General features: G+C 42.5%; 1 protein-coding gene and 1 pseudogene across 3 annotated transcripts in view; one reads left to right on the top strand and one right to left on the bottom strand.

Moving 5' to 3' along the window:
• The window catches only part of trim65 (tripartite motif containing 65), a 29,697-nt gene extending 17,698 nt beyond the window's left edge, over window positions 1–11,999 (bottom strand). Inside the window, exons 1-3 of one of the 2 annotated variants that reach the window (XM_084141334.1) lie at window positions 11,711–11,999; window positions 5,317–5,791; window positions 4,953–5,048 (exon numbers count right to left, since the gene is read on the bottom strand). In XM_084141334.1, the coding sequence (XP_083997460.1) occupies window positions 4,953–5,048; window positions 5,317–5,751 (531 nt within the window). In that variant the 5' untranslated portion in view covers window positions 5,752–5,791; window positions 11,711–11,999. The remainder of the gene's footprint in view (window positions 1–4,952; window positions 5,049–5,316; window positions 5,792–11,710) is intronic. The other variant, XM_084141333.1, reaches the window with a different exon arrangement.
• A 970-nt stretch (window positions 12,000–12,969) lies between these two features.
• LOC311100560 (large ribosomal subunit protein mL38-like) lies at window positions 12,970–19,146 on the top strand (annotated as a pseudogene). The gene is made up of 6 exons: window positions 12,970–13,072; window positions 17,623–17,822; window positions 17,962–18,034; window positions 18,166–18,211; window positions 18,736–18,894; window positions 18,999–19,146. The product of its transcript is annotated as a large ribosomal subunit protein mL38-like (transcript).
• Window positions 19,147–19,577: the final 431 nt, after the last annotated feature.

Raw genomic sequence — 19,577 nt, 5'->3', positions numbered from 1 at the left:
GTTAGGTTTAGGGAAAATAGGATTTTGAATGGGAATACATTTTTACTCCCCAAAAAGTCCTGACAAGTAACAAACATGGCTGTGTGTGTCAGTGGACAGCTCATAGTAATGGCTGGAATGGAGTCAATGGAATGGTATCAACCAATGGAAACCACATGTTTGATACCATTACATTGACTCCATTACAGCCATTGTTATGAGCCATCCTCCCCTCAGCAGCCTCCACACTGTCTGTGTGTGTGTGTGTGTGTGTGTGTGTGGGCAGCAGCAGCAGCAGACCACCACCCTGCATCCCCCTGCTGGCTTGCCTCTGAAGCTAAGCAGGGTCAGACCCTGAATGGGAGACCAGATACTGCTGGAAGGGGTGTTTGAGTAGGAGGCACTCTTTCCTATGGTCTAAAAAAAATCTCCCAATACCCCAGGGCAGTGATTGGGGACATTGCCCTGTGTAGGGTGTGCCGTATTTCGGATGGGATCTTAAAACGGGTGTCGTGACTCTGTAGTCACTAAAGATCCCATGGACATAAGAGTAGGGGTGTTAACCCCGGAGTCCTGGCTAAATTCCCAATCTGGCCCTCATACCATCATGGCCACCTAATCATCCCCAGCTTCCAATTGGCTCATTCATCCCCCCACTTCTCCCCTGTAACTATTCCCCAGGTCGTTGCTGTAAATGATATGTTCTCAGTCAACTTACCTGGTAAAATAAAAAGTGTGTGTAAATGATGTATGTACTATGTAAGCACCAGAGCTGTGCCATAAGGGAGACTGGACATCTACCACCCCACTATCAGATTAAGGGGGGCGGGGGGCAGCAATGTAGACTATTTTTTGTCCCCCCACTTTGGTTCTGAAATCAACATCACCCACTAATTAACTTTTCATTTTTGCATATTAGGTGTTTGAGCTAGTGTTATATAAAATGTATAGTTTACAGATTAGTAATGACATAGCCAATTCATACATAGTACTTTGGATTTCCCCCATCTCAAAATCAAATGGTTTTGACCATTTGGAAGTTTTTATAGTGAGATCTTCTCCTCCTCTTGCTTCGGCTATGCAGTGCACTTCACAAAAGTGATTGCTGTCCTCGTTATGAAATCATCAACTTCACCCTGTATATCTAAAAATGACCATATACAGTGGGGAGAACAGGTATTTGATACACTGCCGATTTTGCAGGTTTTCCTACTTACAAAGCATGTAGAGGTCTGTAATTTTTATCATAGGTACCACTTCAACTGTGAGAGACGGAATCTAAAACAAAATTCCAGAAAATCACATTGTATGATTAAGTAATTAATTTGCATGACATAAGTATTTGATACATTAGAAAAGCAGAACTTAATATTTGGTACAGAAACTTTGTTTGCAATTACAGAGATCATACGTTTCCTGTAGGTCTTGACCAGGTTTGCACACACTGCAGCAGGGATTTTGGCCCACTCCTCCATACAGACCTTCTCCAGATCCTTCAGGTTTCGGGGCTGTCGCTGGGCAATACGGACTTTCAGGTCTGGAGACTGGCTAGGCCACTGCAGGACCTTGAGATGCTTCTTACGGAGCCACTCCTTAGTTGCCCTGGCTGTGTGTTTCGGGTCGTTGTCATGCTGGAAGACCCAGCCACGACCCATCTTCAATGCTCCTACTGAGGGAAGGAGGTTGTTGGCCAAGATCTCGCGATACATGGCCCCATCCATCCTCCCCTCAATATGGTGCAGTCGTCCTGTCCCCTTTGCAGAAAAGCATCCCCAAAGAATTATGTTTCCACCTCCATGCTTCACAGTTGGGATGGTGTTCTTGGGGTTGTACTCATCCTTCTTCTTCCTCCAAACACGGCGAGTGGAGTTTAGACCAAAAACCTATATTTTTGTCTCATCAGACCACATGACCTTATCCCATTCCTCTTCTGGATCATCCAGATGGTCATTGGCAAACTTCAGACGGGCCTGGACATGCGCTGGCTTGAGCAGGGGGACCTTGCGTGCGCTGCAGGATTTTAATCCATGACGGCGTAGTGTGTTACTAATGGTTTTCTTTGAGACTGTGGTCCCAGCTCTCTTCAGGTCATTGACCAGGTCCTGCCGTGTAGTTCTGGGCTGATCCCTCACCTTCCTCATGATAATTGATGCCCCATGAGGTGAGATCTTGCATGGAGCCCCAGACTGAGGGTGATTGACCGTCATCTTGAACTTCTTCCATTTTCTAATAATTGCGCCAACAGTTGTTGCCTTCTCACCAAGCTGCTTGCCTATTGTCCTGTAGCCCATCCCAGCCTTGTGCAGGTCTACAATTTTATCCCTGATGTCCTTACACAGCTCTCTGGTCTTGGCCATTGTGGAGAGCTTGGAGTCTGTTTGAGTGTGTGGACAGGTGTCTTTTATACAGGTAACGAGTTCAAACAGGTGCAGTTAATACAGGTAATGAGTGGAGAACAGGAGGGCTTCTTAAAGAAAAACTAACAGGTCTGTGAGAGCCGGAATTCTTACTGGTTGGTAGGTGATCAAATACTTATGTCATGCAATAAAATGCAAATTAATTACTTAAAACTCATACAATGTGATTTTCTGGATTTTTGTTTTAGATTCCGTCTCTCACAGTTGAAGTGTACCTATGATAAAAATTACAGACCTCTACATGCTTTGTAAGTAGGAAAACCTGCAAAATCAGCAGTGTATCAAATACTTGTTCTCCCCACTGTACACCGATTGTTTAAAGCAAAACTACTAAAACTATTGCTGATGGTGAACCTGAACAATCAAAATCAAATCTATTGTAAGCCCCGTTCAGAAGTTATAGCAGAGAAGAAGAGGTGTAGTAAGAGGTTTTACTCAGCCCAAAATCTGTCCATGGAAATAAGCCCACGAAGTGAGGAATTTTTGTATGGAGGTCAATGTCAAATATGTTCAACAAAAAATGTAATAGCTAATTTGCTACGTGAGGCTTATTTGATCGAATAGAAGTTTCGTAATGGTTAGGTTGTTACAAATGCACTGATATAAGTGGACGCACGTGGCATTTCGGTAACTTACCCAAAAACAACTTTATATCGAAGTTGTGCCTGTTGTCATAGAGATGGAGGACTCATCATTGATATAACCCGTTTTAGCATGGACATTGTGGGCTTCAACTGGGTGGGGATTCCTATGAGTTGGGAGCAATCAGCCAATGAAGAACATTTACTACTTTAAAAATGAGATGGCCTCAATGGCGCTGCCCATGCTGTCACAGACTATCTCCGTGGCCTGTTGTTGACACACGTATCTGCTGATTGGCTAGAATGGTCCCACCTGATCTCGCCTCCTCCCGCATGCCTTCCATCTTTGAGGACATGTATTTCCATTGTTAGAGCGGTCACTCAAATATCTTGTCAATAATAGACAATCTTTGGGTATAGCCAGATGAGAGTTGTCTCCGGTAGCTTACTTTTATTCTAGTAAAACACTATTTCCGACAGCGCATAGATAACAATAACCTAGCAAATTACATAGGTTGTAATTTCAAACATTAAGCCTAATATCACGCAAGCCATTTTAGCATTTGAATGCTAAAGGTGCCGCTCATATGTGCAAGATTAGGAACATGCCTCCTACCTCACGTTGGTCAGCGTGTGATGCTGGGCAGAGTGCGCAGTTTGACTAGGCTACTGATATTGCCTGGGGTTGTTCGGCATGCAAAATGACTTGTAGATAAATTACTGTCAACACAGTTACATGTAGTTCTGACATGGAAGGGGAGGACGCATCAAATTTAATTTTATTTGTCACATGCGCCGAATACAACTGGTGTAGACTTTACAGTGAAATGCTTGCTTACAAGTCCTTCCCAACAATGCAGAGTTTTAAAATAAAATGGTAACACGAGGAATAAACTAAAATACACAAGAATGGAGCTATATACAGGGAGTACCAGTACCAGATCATTGTGCAAAGGTACGAGGTATTTGAGGCAAGAAGGCAGGGTAAAGTGACTAGGCATCCGGATAGATAATAATAAGAGTAAAATAAAGAACAGAGCAGCAGCAGCAAATTATGAGTGTAAAAGTGTGTGTGTGTGTGCGTATATATTGTATGTGAATGTGTGTGGGTTTTGTGTGGGAGTGTCAATGTTGTGAGTGTGTGTATATAGTTTGTGTATATATAGTCTAGTGAGTGTGTGTAGGGTCAGTGCAAGACAGAGTCAGTGCAGATAGTTTGTGTACCCTTAATTGACTATTTAGCAGTCTGGCTTGGGGGTGGAAGCTGTCTCGGAGCCTGTTCGTCCGAGAGCCAATGCTCCGGTACCATTTGCCGAACAGTTGCAGAGTGAACAGTCTATGGCTTGGGTGGCTGGAGTCTTTGGCAATTTTTCGGGCCTTCCTCTGACAGTTGTCACAAAAGATGAGAGGTATTTTCGGAAGGTAGAAAGAATGTAATATGAGCAAAACATTTTAGTGAACCGGCGATTCGTAACGTTTTGAATAGATTTTTATGACCGATGCTTGCTACATTTTGATCGGTTTGGAGTCCGCAGACCGATGCACTTGTATCTTAAACATTTGAATAGTGGACAGATGCCTATGTGAATCGTTACATCCCTATTTACAACGTGATGAAACTTTGTTGTTCTTTGCTGAAACAAGCAAGGTGTTGTAGAAAACGAGTCTTCAGCTGCCTAGACAACACCCCCTTCAGCAGTAGCACCTGCATTCAGGAATGGAGGAGAAAATATGCACCTTAAAAAAAAAAAACTAAATGACTATAACGTGACTGCGGTCATATGGCAGACAATTAACCGTCATCCAAATGTCCATGACTGTCACAGCCCTAATTTGAAACATTGACACTTATCAGACAAATCTACTTTGCAAGTAGAGGGAACCTTTTTACAATGAACCAATGTAGGCCTATCCATTGATTATGGTACTTTCAATATAAAAGTGTAGTGACGGTCACTATAAAAAACAACTTTACCTTGGCTTTGGCGATATTCTCTGTCAGCTCAGCGATGCTCCTCTCAGTCTCCTCCATACGTATGCCCACCTCCACACTCTTCTTCCTCAGTAGTAACTGTTGAAACAGATGGACAATACCACATTGAGTGTGTAGAATATGCAGCAGAATATGAATTCAATTTCATGACATCTGCAGCACACAAATGTTGACCGCAGGTAGTCCCTGTCAGAGAGAATATAGTGTTTATATATAGCATCAGTGTTTTCCAGAAGTTAGTGTTGGGTCACAGGCAGCCAATGGGGCTGGGGCAGATTTTGTTTTTGTTAATCTCTTTGGCAGTCACAAAAACATAGGAGCCACTTACGGTCTGTCTGACACTCACCTCTCGGTTCTCCCTCTCAGACTCCACCAGCACCTGCTCATGGTTCTTACACTCGAAGATGGCACACTCGCAGCACACACACATGTTGTCCTTCCGGCAGTAGTACACCAGGGGCTTCTTGTGTCGGTCACACAGAATCGGGTGCATGGCTCTGGCAATGTCGCCCCTCATAACCGGTACAGTGTCTCTACCGGATGCACCAGCACTGTTCGCTGTTGCCTCAGCCAGAAGGGACAGGGACACGTTGCGTTTTAGGATGGGTCTGGTGGTGAATTTCTCGTTGCAGAAAGGGCAATGCGGCCCGATGTTGGACTTGGACTTGGTGTCCCAGTGTGTTGTGATGCAGTCTCGACAGAAGGTGTGACCGCATGGGATGGTGACTGGGACTTTGAAGCGGTCCAAGCAAATGGCACAGGACAAATTGTGGGTCTCCATCCCTCCAGTAGATCTGTGTACAGAACACACCCCTTCAGTTCTGTGGAGAGCAATTAATGGGAGAAGTTGGACATGATGTAGGTTGCTGATACAGTAGCTACAAAACATGGATATGGCTTCTTTCAATCTTGATTCTAAGATTGCTTCATGCATCATGCTGCAGCTAGCCATCATACTGTCACATTACTGTGTACTGGCCTACTGTAACATATTTATTATCGACAGCATCACTAGATAAAAAGCCATTTAGGACAGGGGTCTTCAACCTTTTCTTGCCCAGGGACCACCACCCAGGCAAACCGGCGACCCCCATCATATGTTAGCAAAAAATATATAATTCACATCTTATCATCCAGTGAATGCCCAGGAGAAGTAATCAACATTTTAAAATGAATAGATTTTGTATTATTTTGACCTCCCCACATTACAATTGGAAGAGGAAGTGTAAACTCTAACACAGCCAGTGGAGGCTGCTGAGGGAGGACGGCTCATACTAATAGCTGGAACGGAGCAAACGGAATTGCATCAAACCATGTGTTTGATGTATTTGATACCATTCCACCCATTCCGCTCCAGCCATTACCACGAGCCCGTCCTCCCCAATTAAGGTGCCACCAACCTCCTGTGAACACAGCCTATTAGATAGAAAGGTAACGCCAAACCAATTTTAGCTAATAGCGTCTGTTTAGCTGGTTAAACAAAGATTAGCCATGTGCTGGCAAAAATTACAGTGAGGGAAAAAATATTTGATCCCCTGCTGATTGTGTACGTTTGCCCACTGACAAAGAAATGATCAGTCTATAATTTTAATGGTAGGTTTATTTGAACAGTGAGAGACAGAATAACAACAACAAAATCCAGAAAAACACATGTCAAAAATGTTATAAATTTATTTGCATTTTAATGAGGGAAATAAGTATTTTACCCCCTCTCAATCATAAAGATTTCTGGCTCACAGGTGTCTTTTATACAGGTAACGAGCTGAGATTAGGAGCACACTCTTAAAGGGAGTGCTCCTAATCTCAGCTTGTTACCTGTATAAAAGACACCTGTCCACAGAAGCAATCAATCAATCAGATTCCAAACTCTCCACCATGGCCAAGACCAAAGAGCTCTCCAAGGATGTCAGGGACAAGACTGTAGACCTACACAAGGCTGGAATGGGCTACAAGACCATCGCCAAGCAGCTTGGTGATGAGGTCACAACAGTTGGTATGATTATTCGCAAATGGAAGAAACACAAAATAACTGTCAATCTCCCTCGGCCTGGGGCTCCATGCAAGATCTCACCTCGTGGAGTTGCAATGATCATAAGAACGGTGAGGAATCAGCCCAGAACTACACGGGAGGATCATGTCACTGATCTCAAGGCAGCTGGGACCATAGTCACCAAGAAAACAATTGGTAACACACTACGCCGTGAAGGACTGAAATCCTGCTGCGCCCGCAAGGTCCCCATGCTCAAGAAAGCACATATACAGGGCCGTCTGAAGTTTGCCAATGAACATCTGAATGATTCAGAGGAGAACTGGGTGAAAGTGTTGTGGTCAGATAAGACCAAAATCAAGCTCTTTGGCATCAACTCAACTCGCCGTGTTTGGAGGAGGAGGAATGCTGCCTATGACCCCAAGAACACCATCCCCATCGTCAAACATGGAGGTGGAAACATTATGCTTTGGGGGTGTTTTTCTGCTAAGGGGACAGGACAAATTCACCGCATCAAAGGGACGATGGACCGGGCCATGTACCGTCAAATCTTGGGTGAGAACCTCCTTCCCTCAGCCAGGGCATTGAAAATGGGTCGTGGATGGGTATTCCAGCAAGATTGACCCAAAACACACGGCCAAGGCAACAACGGAGTTGCTCAAAAAGAGGCACATTAAGGTCCTGGAGTGGCCTAGCCAGTCTCCAGACCTTAATCCCATAGAAAATCTGTGGAGGGAGCTGAAGGTTCAAGTTGCTAAACGTCAGCCTCGAAACCTTAATGACTTGGAGAAGATCTGCAAAGTGGAGTGGGACAAAATCCCTCCTGAGATGTGTGCAAACCTGGTGGCCAACTACAAGAAATGTCTGACCTCTGTGATTGCCAACAAGGGTTTTGCCACCAAGTACTAAGTCATGTTTTGCAGAGGGGTCAAATACTTATTTCCCTCATTAAAATGCAAATCAATCCATAACATTTTTGACATGTGTTTTTCTGGATTTTTTTGTTGTTATTCTGTCTCTCTGTTCAAATAAACCTACCATTAAAATTATAGACTGATCATGTCTTTGTCAGTGGGCAAACGTACAAAATCAGCAGGGGATCAAATACTTTTTTCCCTCACTGTATCTACAGTGGGGAAAATAAGTATTTAGTCAGCCACCAATTGTGCAAGTTCCCCCACTTAAAAAGATGAGAGAGGCCTGTAATTTTCATCATAGGTACACGTCAACTATGACAGACAAAATGAGAAAAAATAATTCAGAAAATCACATTGCAGGATTTTTTATGAATTTATTTGCAAATTATGGTGGAAAATAAGTATTTGGTCAATAACAAAAGTTTCTCAATACTTTGTTATATACCCTTTGTTGGCAATGACACAGGTCAAACGTTTTCTGTAAGTCTTCACAAGGTTTTCACACACTGTTGCTGGTATTTTGGCCCATTCCTCCATGCAGATCTCCTCTAGAGCAGTGATGTTTTGGGGCTGTCGCTGGGCAACACAGACTTTCAACTCCCTCCAAAGATTTTCTCTGGGGTTGAGATCTGGAGACTGGCTAGGCCACTCCAGGACCTTGAAATGCTTCTTACGAAGCCACTCCTTCGTTGCCCGGGCGGTGTGTTTGGGATCATTGTCATGCTGAAAGACCCAGCCACGTTTCATCTTCAATGCCCTTGCTGATGGAAGGAGGTTTTCACTCAAAATCTCACGATACATGGTCCCATTCATTCTTTCCTTTACACGGATCAGTCGTCCTGGTCCATTTGCAGAAAAACAGCCCCAAAGCATGATGTTTCCACCCCAATGCTTCACAGTAGGTATGGTGTTCTTTGGATGCAACTCAGCATTCTTTGTCCTCCAAACACGACGAGTTGAGTTTTTACCAAAAAGTTCTATTTTGGTTTCATATGACATTCTCCCAATCCTCTTCTGGATCATCCAAATGCACTCGAGCAAACTTCAGACGGGCCTGGACATGTACTGGCTTAAGCAGGGGGACACGTCTGGCACTGCAGGATTTTAGTCCCTGGCGGCGTAGTGTGTTACTAATGGTAGGCTTTGTTACTTTGGTCCCAGCTCTCTGCAGGTCATTCACTAGGTCCCCCTGTGTGGTTCGGGATTTTTGCTCACCGTTCTTGTGATCATTCTGACCCCACGGGGTGAGATCTTGCGTGGAGCCCCAGATCGTGGGAGATTATCAGTGGTCTTGTATGTCTTCCATTTCCTAATAATTGCTCCCACAGTTGATTTCTTCAAACCAAGCTGCTTACCTATTGCAGATTCAGTCTTCCCAGCCTGGTGCAGGTCTACAATTTTGTTTCTGGTGTCCTTTGACAGCTCTTTGGTCTTGGCCATAGTGGAGTTTGGAGTGTGACTGTTTGAGGTTGTGGACAGGTGTCTTTTATACTGATAACAAGTTCAAACAGGTGCCATTAATACAGGTAACGAGTGGAGGACAGAGGAGCCTCTTAAAGAAGAAGTTACAGGTCTGTGAGAGCCAGAAATCTTGCTTGTTTGTCGGTGACCAAATACTTATTTTCCACCATAATTTGCAAATAAATTCATTAAAAATCCTACAATGTGATTTTCTGGATTTATTTTCCTTAATTTGTCTGTCATAGTTGACGTGTACCTATGATGAAAATTACAGGCCTCTCTAATCTTTTTAAGTGGGAGAACTTGCACAATTGGTGGCTGACTAAATACTTTTTTTCCCCACTGTATATCCACAGTAAAATTAGTCCTATATCGACATAACCTGAAAGGCTGCTCAGCAAGGAAGAAGCCACTGCTCCAAAACCGCCATAAAAAAGCCAGACTACGGTTTGCAACTGCACATGGCGACAAAGATCGTACTTTTTGGAGAAATGTCCTCTGGTCTGATGAAACAAAAATAGAACTGTTTGGCCATAATAACAATTGTTATGTTTGGAGGAAAAAGGTGGGTTCTTGCAAGCCGAAGAACACCATCCCAACAGTGAAGCACGGGGGTGGCAGCATCATGATGTGGGGGTGCTTTGCTGCAGGAGGGACTGGTGCACTTCACAAAATAGATGGCATCATGAGGAAGGAAAATTATGTGGATATATTGAAGCAACATCTCAAGACATCAGTCAGGAAGTTAAAGCTTGGTCGCAAATGGGTCTTCCAAATGGACAATGACCCCAAGCATACTTCCAAAGTTGTGGCAAAATGGCTTAAGGACAACAAAGTCAAGGTATTGGAGTGGCCATCACAACCTCAATCCTATAGAAAATGTGTGGGCAGAACTGAAAAAGCGTGTGCGAGCAAGGAGGCCTAAAAACCTGACTCAGTTACACCAGCTCTGTCAGAAGGAATGGGCCAAAATTCACCCAACTTATTGTGGGAAGCTGAAATAAATCACTCTCTACTATTATTCTGACATTTCACATTCTTAAAATAAAGTGGTGCTCCTAAATGCCCTAAAACAGGGAATTTTTACTTGGATTAAATGTCAGGAATTGTGAAAAACTGAGTTTAAATGTATTTGGCTAAGGTGTATGTAAACCATCCTACCCATGCTAGATTACGGAGATGTATTTTATAGATCGGCAGGTAAGGGTGCTCTCGAGCGGCTAGATGTTCTTTACCATTCGGCCATCAGATTTGCCACCAATGCTCCTTATAGGACACATCACTGCACTCTATACTCCTCTGTAAACTGGTAATCTCTGTATACCCATCACAAGACCCACTGGTTGATGCTTATTTACAAAACCCTCTTAGGCCTCACCCCCTATCTGAGATACCTACTGCAGCCCTCATCCTCCACATACAACACCCATTCTGCCAGTCACATTCTGTTAAAGGACCCCAAAGCACACACATCCATGGGTCGCTCCTCTTTCCAGATCGCTGCAGCTAGCAACTGGAACGAGCTGCAAAAAACACTCAAACTGGACAGTTTTATCTCCATCTCTTCATTCAAAGACTCAATCATGGACACTCTTGCTGATAGTTGTGGCTGCTTCGTGTGATGTATTGTTGTCTCTACCTTCTTGTCCTTTGTGCTGTTGTCTGAGCCCAAAAATGTTCGTACCATGTCATGTTCTGCTGCCATGTTGGGTTGTTTTCATGTTGGGTTGCTACCATACTGTGTTGTCGTGTGTTGCTGCCATGCATGCTATGTTGTTGTCTTAGGTCTCTCTTGATGTAGTGTTGTGTTGTCTCTCTTGTTGTGATGTGTATTTGGTCCTATACATATATATTTTTTTATCCCAGCCCCCGTCCCGCAGGAAGCCTTTTGACTTTTGGTAGGCCATCATTGTAAATAACAATTTGTTCTTAACTGACTTGCCTAGTTAAATAAGGGTAAAAAAATTAAATAACCGGAACCCCGGTTGAATAGATTTAGGAGAATGACCATGGTGACAGTTGGACATTATGAGCAACTCGACCATTACAAAGGAATTAACGTTATACACTATGTGATGTTGTAATTTGATGACATACAGTGAGTGGGTCAAACGATGCTATATAGGCTATAGCAAAGCCAGCAGTTTGTAGCTAGTTTAGCTATTTCAAATTAGATACTAGCCAGCGCGCTAACGTTAACAGATAGCTACAGCTAGCTAACCTTACTTCGGTTGTAACCATGATTACAGTAAAAAGATACCTATCAAGTCGAAATATGAGTACAGTTATATGATAATAGCTAAGCGGATTAACGTTAAAACACTTCACATATATAATTCTAGCTAAAATTCCACTTAAAAGTAAATGTAGCTCACCAGTGCAAAATATTAAAGTAGGCCAGCTGATGTGAATACATTTGCTGGGAATCCGCCTTACCGAAATAATACAGATATATGGTGCGTTCAAGACAACTGGGAACTCGGAAAACAGTAGGTAAAATCATGACGTCGGTGGTTTTCAGGTCCGAAAGTCGGCGCTTTAGAAAAAGGCCCGAGTTGGAATTACGAGTTGGATGATTGTCCAAAAGATTTTTCTCAGTCAGAGTTCGTTTTTCCGAGTAACCAGTTGTCTTGAACACACTGATGTCGGAAGTCAGAGATTTCCGAATTCCGAGTTGTTATGAACGCGGTAGACGCTCCACATGATGACGAATTACGCATACACATAATAGCTATTCCCACCTATCGGATGTTCAAATTTGCGTTTCTTAGTTCACGAAGTCAGACAGCGCCCGGTGGAAGCGGAAGTATTGTGCGATTCTCTTGGTGCGAGTATAGTTGGCAGTGGTGTAAAGTACTTAAGTAAAAAATACTTTAAAGTATTACTTAAGTAGCTTTTTTGGGTATCTGTACTTTCCTTTACTTTTACTACATTCCTAATTAAAATGATGTACTTTTTAACCCATACATTTTCCCTGACACCCAAAAGTACTCGTTACATTTTGAATGCTTAGGAGGACAGGAAAATGCTAAATTTCACGAATTTATCAAGAGAACATCCCTGGTCATCCCTACTGCCTCTGATCTGGCGGACTCACTAAACACACATGCTTCGTTTGTAAATTATGTCTGAGTGTTGAAGTGTGCCCCTGGCTATCCATAAATTCATAAAACAAGAAAATTGTGCTGTCTGGTTTGCTTAAGATAAGGAATTTGAAATGATTTATACTTGTACTTTTGATTTAAGTATATTTTTGTATTACATTAACTTTTGATACTTAAACTAAGTATATTTAAAACCAAATACTTTTAGACTTTTACTCAAGTAGTATTTTACTGGATTACTTTCACTTTTACTTGAGTCATTTTCTATTAAGGTATCTTTACTTTTACTCAAGTATGACAATTGGGTACTTTTTCGACCACTGACAGCTGGTGAGAATGAGTGGACTATGGTGAAGAAGAGTGGAGCAAAAAGGGCTAAAGTTGGAAATGAACAGCAGGATATTTTATTGGTTGACCCGTTTGCGCTCTCGAAGATGGTGAAGGACGAATTGGGTAAAGTGGAATCGGTCAGAGTGACCAAGCAGGACACAGGAGCGGTATGATGTTGATTTGTGTGTCAAAAGCGCAAAATGAGAAAGCTCTACAAGCGCAAAATGAGAAAGCTCTACAAGCGCAAAATGAGAAAGCTCTACAAGATGTCGACATATGATGTGGAAAGCTATGATTTTCAGAGTAGGTCACGGGTGAAAGGTGTCAGCTCTGGTGTCTCGTTTGACGTAGAGGTTTAGGGATAACGTTCCAGGCGTGGTAGACGCACGTCGCTTGAATCGAATGATAGAAAGAAGGAGCAAAGACGCCTATCGGTTTTACTGTCGTTTGATGAAGTGGTTCTCCCGACTTAATGTGAAATATGCGGTGAGTCCGTATGCACAGAAGCCGCTGCAGTGTTACAATTGTAAAAAGTTTGGACACGAGGCAAGTGTTGGTCGAAGAAATAATATGTAGTAGTTGAAGAGTCAACTGAAACATGTTGCTGTAATTGTGATGGGAATCACGTTCCCGGAGTGCCCTGTAAGGATGGAGGTTGCTGTAACTAGGAACAGGGCTATCCAGCAGGTGTCCTATGTGGAGGCAGTGAAAATAGCTGAAGGAGTGAGTAGAGATGAGATGGTAGTGGATGTCCCACAGTCTGCAGTGAATGCCATGCAGGAGACGCATCCTGACACACTAACAGTGAATATGGTGGACTTTAGTGTTTATAGCGCAAGTGATGAATTGACTTGTCAAACTAATAAAAAATCTAATTAGCTAGACGTCATCGTGAAGACGGCAAATTGATTTCTGGATCTCCAGGACTTTACAGATGAAATGTTACAGGGAGTACTGAATTCAGGTTCATGGGCCTGTGTAGGGATCTGAATAGACATTTAAATCCGAGTGCAGTAGTACATTAAAAAAAAAAATTTATTCAGGGTAGTAGCGTGAATGTGGTTAGTGATTTCTTCATCTAAAACATTTTGTTTTTGGGGTATTTTTTACTACCCCGTATAGTAGGTGGCGGCAATACACCAAATGAGTGTAGTCTGCCAATAAACCTTGAAGAAGAAGAAGAATCACCACCAAAATTGCGTCTTGTATGTTTTGCGGCTCTGTGCTGCGAATGGGCACAGTTTTAGGGGTCAGCAATGCCAGGACATTAGGACCGGACATTTGGGACCGCGGGTACGGTGTTAATTATGGTTTATTAGATCCAAATTGTGGAATTATTATAATGGTGAGCCTGTCGCAGCTAGTGGCTACTCCCTGTTATGCCTTATGCTTGCATATCGTATTCCTCTGGTAATATGTGTTTGTGAATTTTGTGGGAAATTATTCTCTTATTTTAGATGTGCTGTTAGCTTAGAAGGAGTGCATTGATGATTAAACATGATAGGTTTGTGCTGTACTGATGTGGATTGTTTGATATAGCAAGCTGTGATTAATGTGAGGAACGTTAGGGGGTAGGAGGAGATAAGGCTTGTGACTCACTTACTCAAACACTGCCTCTTTGTTGAACTGTCCAAGGACATATGTACAAAGAGTACAGTTAGAGTGGGAAAGTACAGAAAAACTGTGTCTATGGGTGCTGACTATTGTGACAAGCTGCAGATAACAACTGACACCTGGCAACAGTGAAGCGCCAAGGGGCTGGGACCAGCCTGTGCGCCAACGATAGGCTGAGTAAGTCTAAACCACGCTCAGTCTCTACTCTGATAGGCCAGCAGGGAGCGGGAACTATCTCTGTCAGAGTATTTAAAGAAGAACTTATAACAATGGACCAGTTCTCTGTCTGCCCTGCGTGGTATTTCAGTGGACCCATATATACGAACATCATATTTACCATTGAAGTGTTTTGCATTAATTAAAATACTAGTCTATTTTAGAAGACGTGTATTGACCTCTTTTTGTTCCAATACCAGATTTGAATTGACGCAACTTAACAATTTCAGCAATTTTATGCCGACGGTCTGCTCCATTGGGACCAATGCCAAATTAGGAAATAGACTACAAAAACTTGGAATCACTAGAAAAGTATCGCAGCTACACACACTACCTCAAGAAAGCTGAGGTGGCGAGGAACACTCCAGCCTGGTGGCTGACCTATAGACAGTATCAGAAGCAAGAGGACCCTGAGCATGGTGGCCAGAATTTTCGTATACACTGACACAAAAACGTTAACTAATGTGCCCTCCTACAATATGTACAGTGGCCTTTGCCAGGAGGACCTTTATGGCACTGGAGGTAGCTAATGCACTTACTGGTTCAAGTAGTGTTATCAGCCATTCAGCCCTGCTTTAGAAGATATAAATATATAGATGAATTACAACCTACACAGAATACATTTTAATGTAATGACTGACAGCCATTCTGAACTTGAGCACCACGCGCAACAAGAAGTTGCCCCCATCCCTCCAGCTAATTGGGCAACTTTTTCACTGTTGTTTTTGTCTGAGTGAGAGAAATGCTGTAAATTAAGAGGGCTGTATGTATTTTGAAAGATGAGACATTGAGGATTATAATAAATACTGCTTTGATGTCATACAAGCAAGCCAAATGTAAGTCCAAATGTGCACTTGACATTTCCATATCATAAAACTCATGTCATAAACAGTGTCAACGTTTATGATCACTATGTTTGATGTACAGTTACCAGATGACATGGCGTCATACCATGGGTTGTTCTGAAAATAATGAATGTTAAGAAAATTTGCCACGGCACACGCACCTCAATGTACTCATGACTACTTTCTATGCGAACCAAAATGTTGATCTGTCTCCCGGAATTGCATTGTGAAAGCCTAACACTTTAAGATCGTATTTTATAACTTAGCTAGTCATGTTGGCAATAGAACAGGCATTCAAATAATGCCCACCTGACCCAGATTGTGATTCATAATGGACTGTTTTTGGATTGCGTAAACAACAGTAATTGTGATGGCAGGTATGCAGTGTTGTGTTCAAAACAAGTACAAGTGTGCTTGTTCTAGTTCCTCAACGGCACAGCTAGGAAAGCTCAAAAGCACCTTATAGTTGAAGACATTTCTTTGAGTCACAAAAGTGCATTGAAATTACTTAGGAACTGTGCAAACTTTGGAGATGTTGTCTTATGTTGCACCTACCCCACATTTTCCAGGAATAATTTTGTTACTTAATGTATCAAAAGTATTTTCTGATTTTGTGATCAACAAATGCTGAGAAAAGTACAGTATATACAGTTGAAGTCGGAAGTTTACATACACTTAGGTTGGAGTAATTAAAACTTGTTTTTCAACCACTCCACAAATTTCTTATTATAGTTTTGGCAAGTCGGTTAGGACATCTACTTTGTGCATGACGCAAGTAATTTTTTCCAACAATTGTTTACAGACAAATTATTTTACTTATAATTCACTCTATCACAATTCCAGTTTGTCAGAAGGATACATACACTAAGTTGATTGTGCCTTTAAACAGCTTGGAAAAATCCAGAAAATTATGTAATGGCTTTAGAAGCTTCTTACGGCTAATTGACATCATTTGAGTCAATTGGAGGTGTACCTGTGGATGTATTTCAAGGCCTACCTTCAAACTCAGTGCCTCTTTGCTTGACATCATGGGAAAATCAAAAGAAATCAGCCAAGACCTCAGATTTTTTTTTTTGTAGACCTCCACAAGTCTGGTTCATCCTTGGGAGCAATTTCCAAAGGCCTGAAGGTACCACATTCATCTTTACAAACAATAGTACGCAAGTATAAACACCATGAGACCACGCAGCCGTCATACTGCTCAGGAAGGATATGCGTTCTGTCTCCTAGAGATGAACGTACTTTGGTGTGAAAAGTGCAAATCAATAACCAGAACAACAGCAAAGGACCTTGTGAAGATGCTGGAGGAAACAGGTACAAAAGTATCTATATCCACAGTAAAACAAGTCCTATATCGACATAACCTGAAAGGAAGATGCCACTGCTCCAAAACCGCCATAAAAAAGCCAGACTACGGTTTGCAACTGCACATGGGGACAAAGATCGTACTTTTTGGAGAAATGTCCTCTGGTCTGATGAAACAAAAATAGAACTCTTTGGCCATAATGACCATCGTTATGTTTGGAGGAAAAAGGGGGACGCTTGCAAGCCGAAGAACACCATCCCAAGAATGGGCCAAAATTCACCCAACTTATTGTGGGAAGCTTGTGGAAGGCTACCCGAAACGTTTGACCCAAGTTAAACAATTTAAAGGCAATGCTACCAAATACTAATTGAGTGTATGTAAACTTCTGACCCACTGGGAATGTGATGAAATAAATAAAAGCTGAAATAAATCATTTTCTCTACAATTATTTTGACATTTCACATTCTTAAAATAAAGTGGTGATCCTAACTGACCTAAGACAGGGAACTGCACACAAAATCAAGTGTAATGGTTGGATTCAGTCTTGTCAGTTGAACGGTTGTGTCCAGCTTTGGTCTAATCATTTTCCCATAATCTCCAAACGGTTCCCTTTCAATTGGTATCAAGGTTATGCATATGCTTTTCATATTTATTCTGTAAGAAACATTTCAATTCAGCCCTATTATCCATATAGGCCAATTCCCACGTGTGTAAAGGCTTAATATGGATGCGGGGTCTTTGTTGTTTTTCCAGTCAAGGTTCCCCTGGATCGGGTGAAGGCAGGCTGGGAGGAGATGAGTGGCACGTACGACGTCCAGAAGCTAGCGGATAATAATAATAATATGCCATTTAGCAGACGCTTTTATCCAAAGCGACTTACAGTCATGCGTGCATACATTTTTGTGTATGGGTGGTCCCGGGGATCGAACCCACTACCTTGGCGTATCACTATGGGATCTTCAAGGATCTGTTCCCCATGGCCTACTTCGTCCCCCGCGGCACACTGCGCGTCAGCTATGACCAAGACAGCCCAGCACAAGTACATTATGGGAACCGCTTGACGCCCACAGAGGTAAGAGAAATGGATCGTAGGGGATACAGTAGTTTTCATAACAGATACTTCGACAGTTATAGTATATTTTTTTAGCTCTCTGAATCCTGCATGCCTCTCTTTTTCTTATATTTCACCTTCTGTCCTCTGTGTGTGACAGGCTGCTATGGCACCTCAGGTCAGTTTTGTGTCAGAGGAGGGCTCCCTATGGACACTGCTGCTCACCAGCCCAGGTAAGACATACACCATCAGAGAATACCAAGAGTTTTGTAATCCAGTTCTTAACATGTCCACATGGTGGCACTGTGTCCCCATGTGAATGTATGACTAAAGAAACATTTACTGAATGATTCTTTCATTTCAGACGAGCATCTGCTGGACAGTGAAGGGGAGTATGTGCACTGGCTGGTGTGAGTATTGCAATAATGATAATTGTATTGTGCTTTTGTCAAACTTGTAAGTGGTTTAAATCGTCTGGGGGTAAGGGCAATTCCACAGCAAGAGTGATGCTGAGACTCAGTGCATATGTAAAGTTTGGTAACAGAATGACGGCACCAACAGCACAAACCGTCATTCTGTTACCCAACTTTGCATCTGCACTGTTCTTCAAGTCTGCACTGTTCTTCATGTGTTTTTGTAAAATTGTCTGTGGAAATTGTTAAAAGTAGTCCTTGTGCATAGTTGTATGGTTTGTTTAACTTTGCAGAGTCTCAACATCACTCTGTTACTGTGGAATTGCCCGTAACTAACTCCTTCCACCAACAATAGGATGATGATTGATTAAGATAATGACCCTTTTTAGATAATCTGTTTTAATTTATGAACATTAGTTTAATTGCCATCAGAAAATGTAAACCTGTAATTTAAAATGAAAACAATCACAAATTGGTCGCCAAAAAAAAGCGAGTGATTGATGTCCTCTCCTTGTTTCCAGTGGGAACATCCCAGGTGGGGCTGTGACATCAGGAGAGGAGCTGTGTCAATACCTGGCCCCGATCCCCGCCAAGGCTACCGGCTTTCACCGCTTTGTCTACATCCTGTTCAGACAGGAAGGAACCATCGACTTCCATGAAGACATCTGACCGTCGCTATGGTGACTACCAGGACATAGAAGTATCATTTGCGCTCCATGACCATCCTCAATCATCCATCCGTTAATTTCACAGTAACATGCTTCCCCCCTCTCTGCTCCCCCAGTGCATCTCTGTCACAGCGGAGCTTTAAGACTGTAGATTTCTACAGGAATCACCAGGACCGCATGACTCCAGCAGGCCTCTCCTTCTTCCAGAGTCAGTGGGACCAGTCTGTTACCAACAACTTCCATAACACACACAGGTTTTATTAGTGTGGCCGAAACCTTGAGAATGCTGCCGGTAATTTGATACAGTGGGGAGAACAAATATTTGATACACTGCCGATTTTGCAGGTTTTCCTTCTTACAAAGCATGTAGAGGTCTGTAATTTTTTTATTTTTCAAAAATCCAGAAAATCACATTGTATCATTTTTAAGTAATAATTTGCATTTTATTGCATGACATAAGTATTTGATACATCAGAAAAGCAGAACTTAATATTTGGTGCAGAAACCTTTGTTTGCAATTACAGAGATCATATGTTTCCTGTAGGTCTTGACCAGGTTTGCACACACTGCAGCAGGGATTTTGGCCCACTCCTCCATACAGACCTTCTCCAGATCCTTCAGGTTTCGGGGCTGTCGCTGGGCAATACAGACTTTCAGCTCCCTCCAAAGATTTTCTATTGGGTTCAGGTCTGGAG

The sequence above is a fragment of the Coregonus lavaretus genome (genome assembly GCF_964263955.1).
Source record: "Coregonus lavaretus genome assembly, chromosome: 25".
NCBI lineage: Eukaryota > Metazoa > Chordata > Actinopteri > Salmoniformes > Salmonidae > Coregonus > Coregonus lavaretus.
Note: the sequence above shows the minus strand (reverse complement) of the source record. Positions and strands in the feature narration are given on the sequence as shown.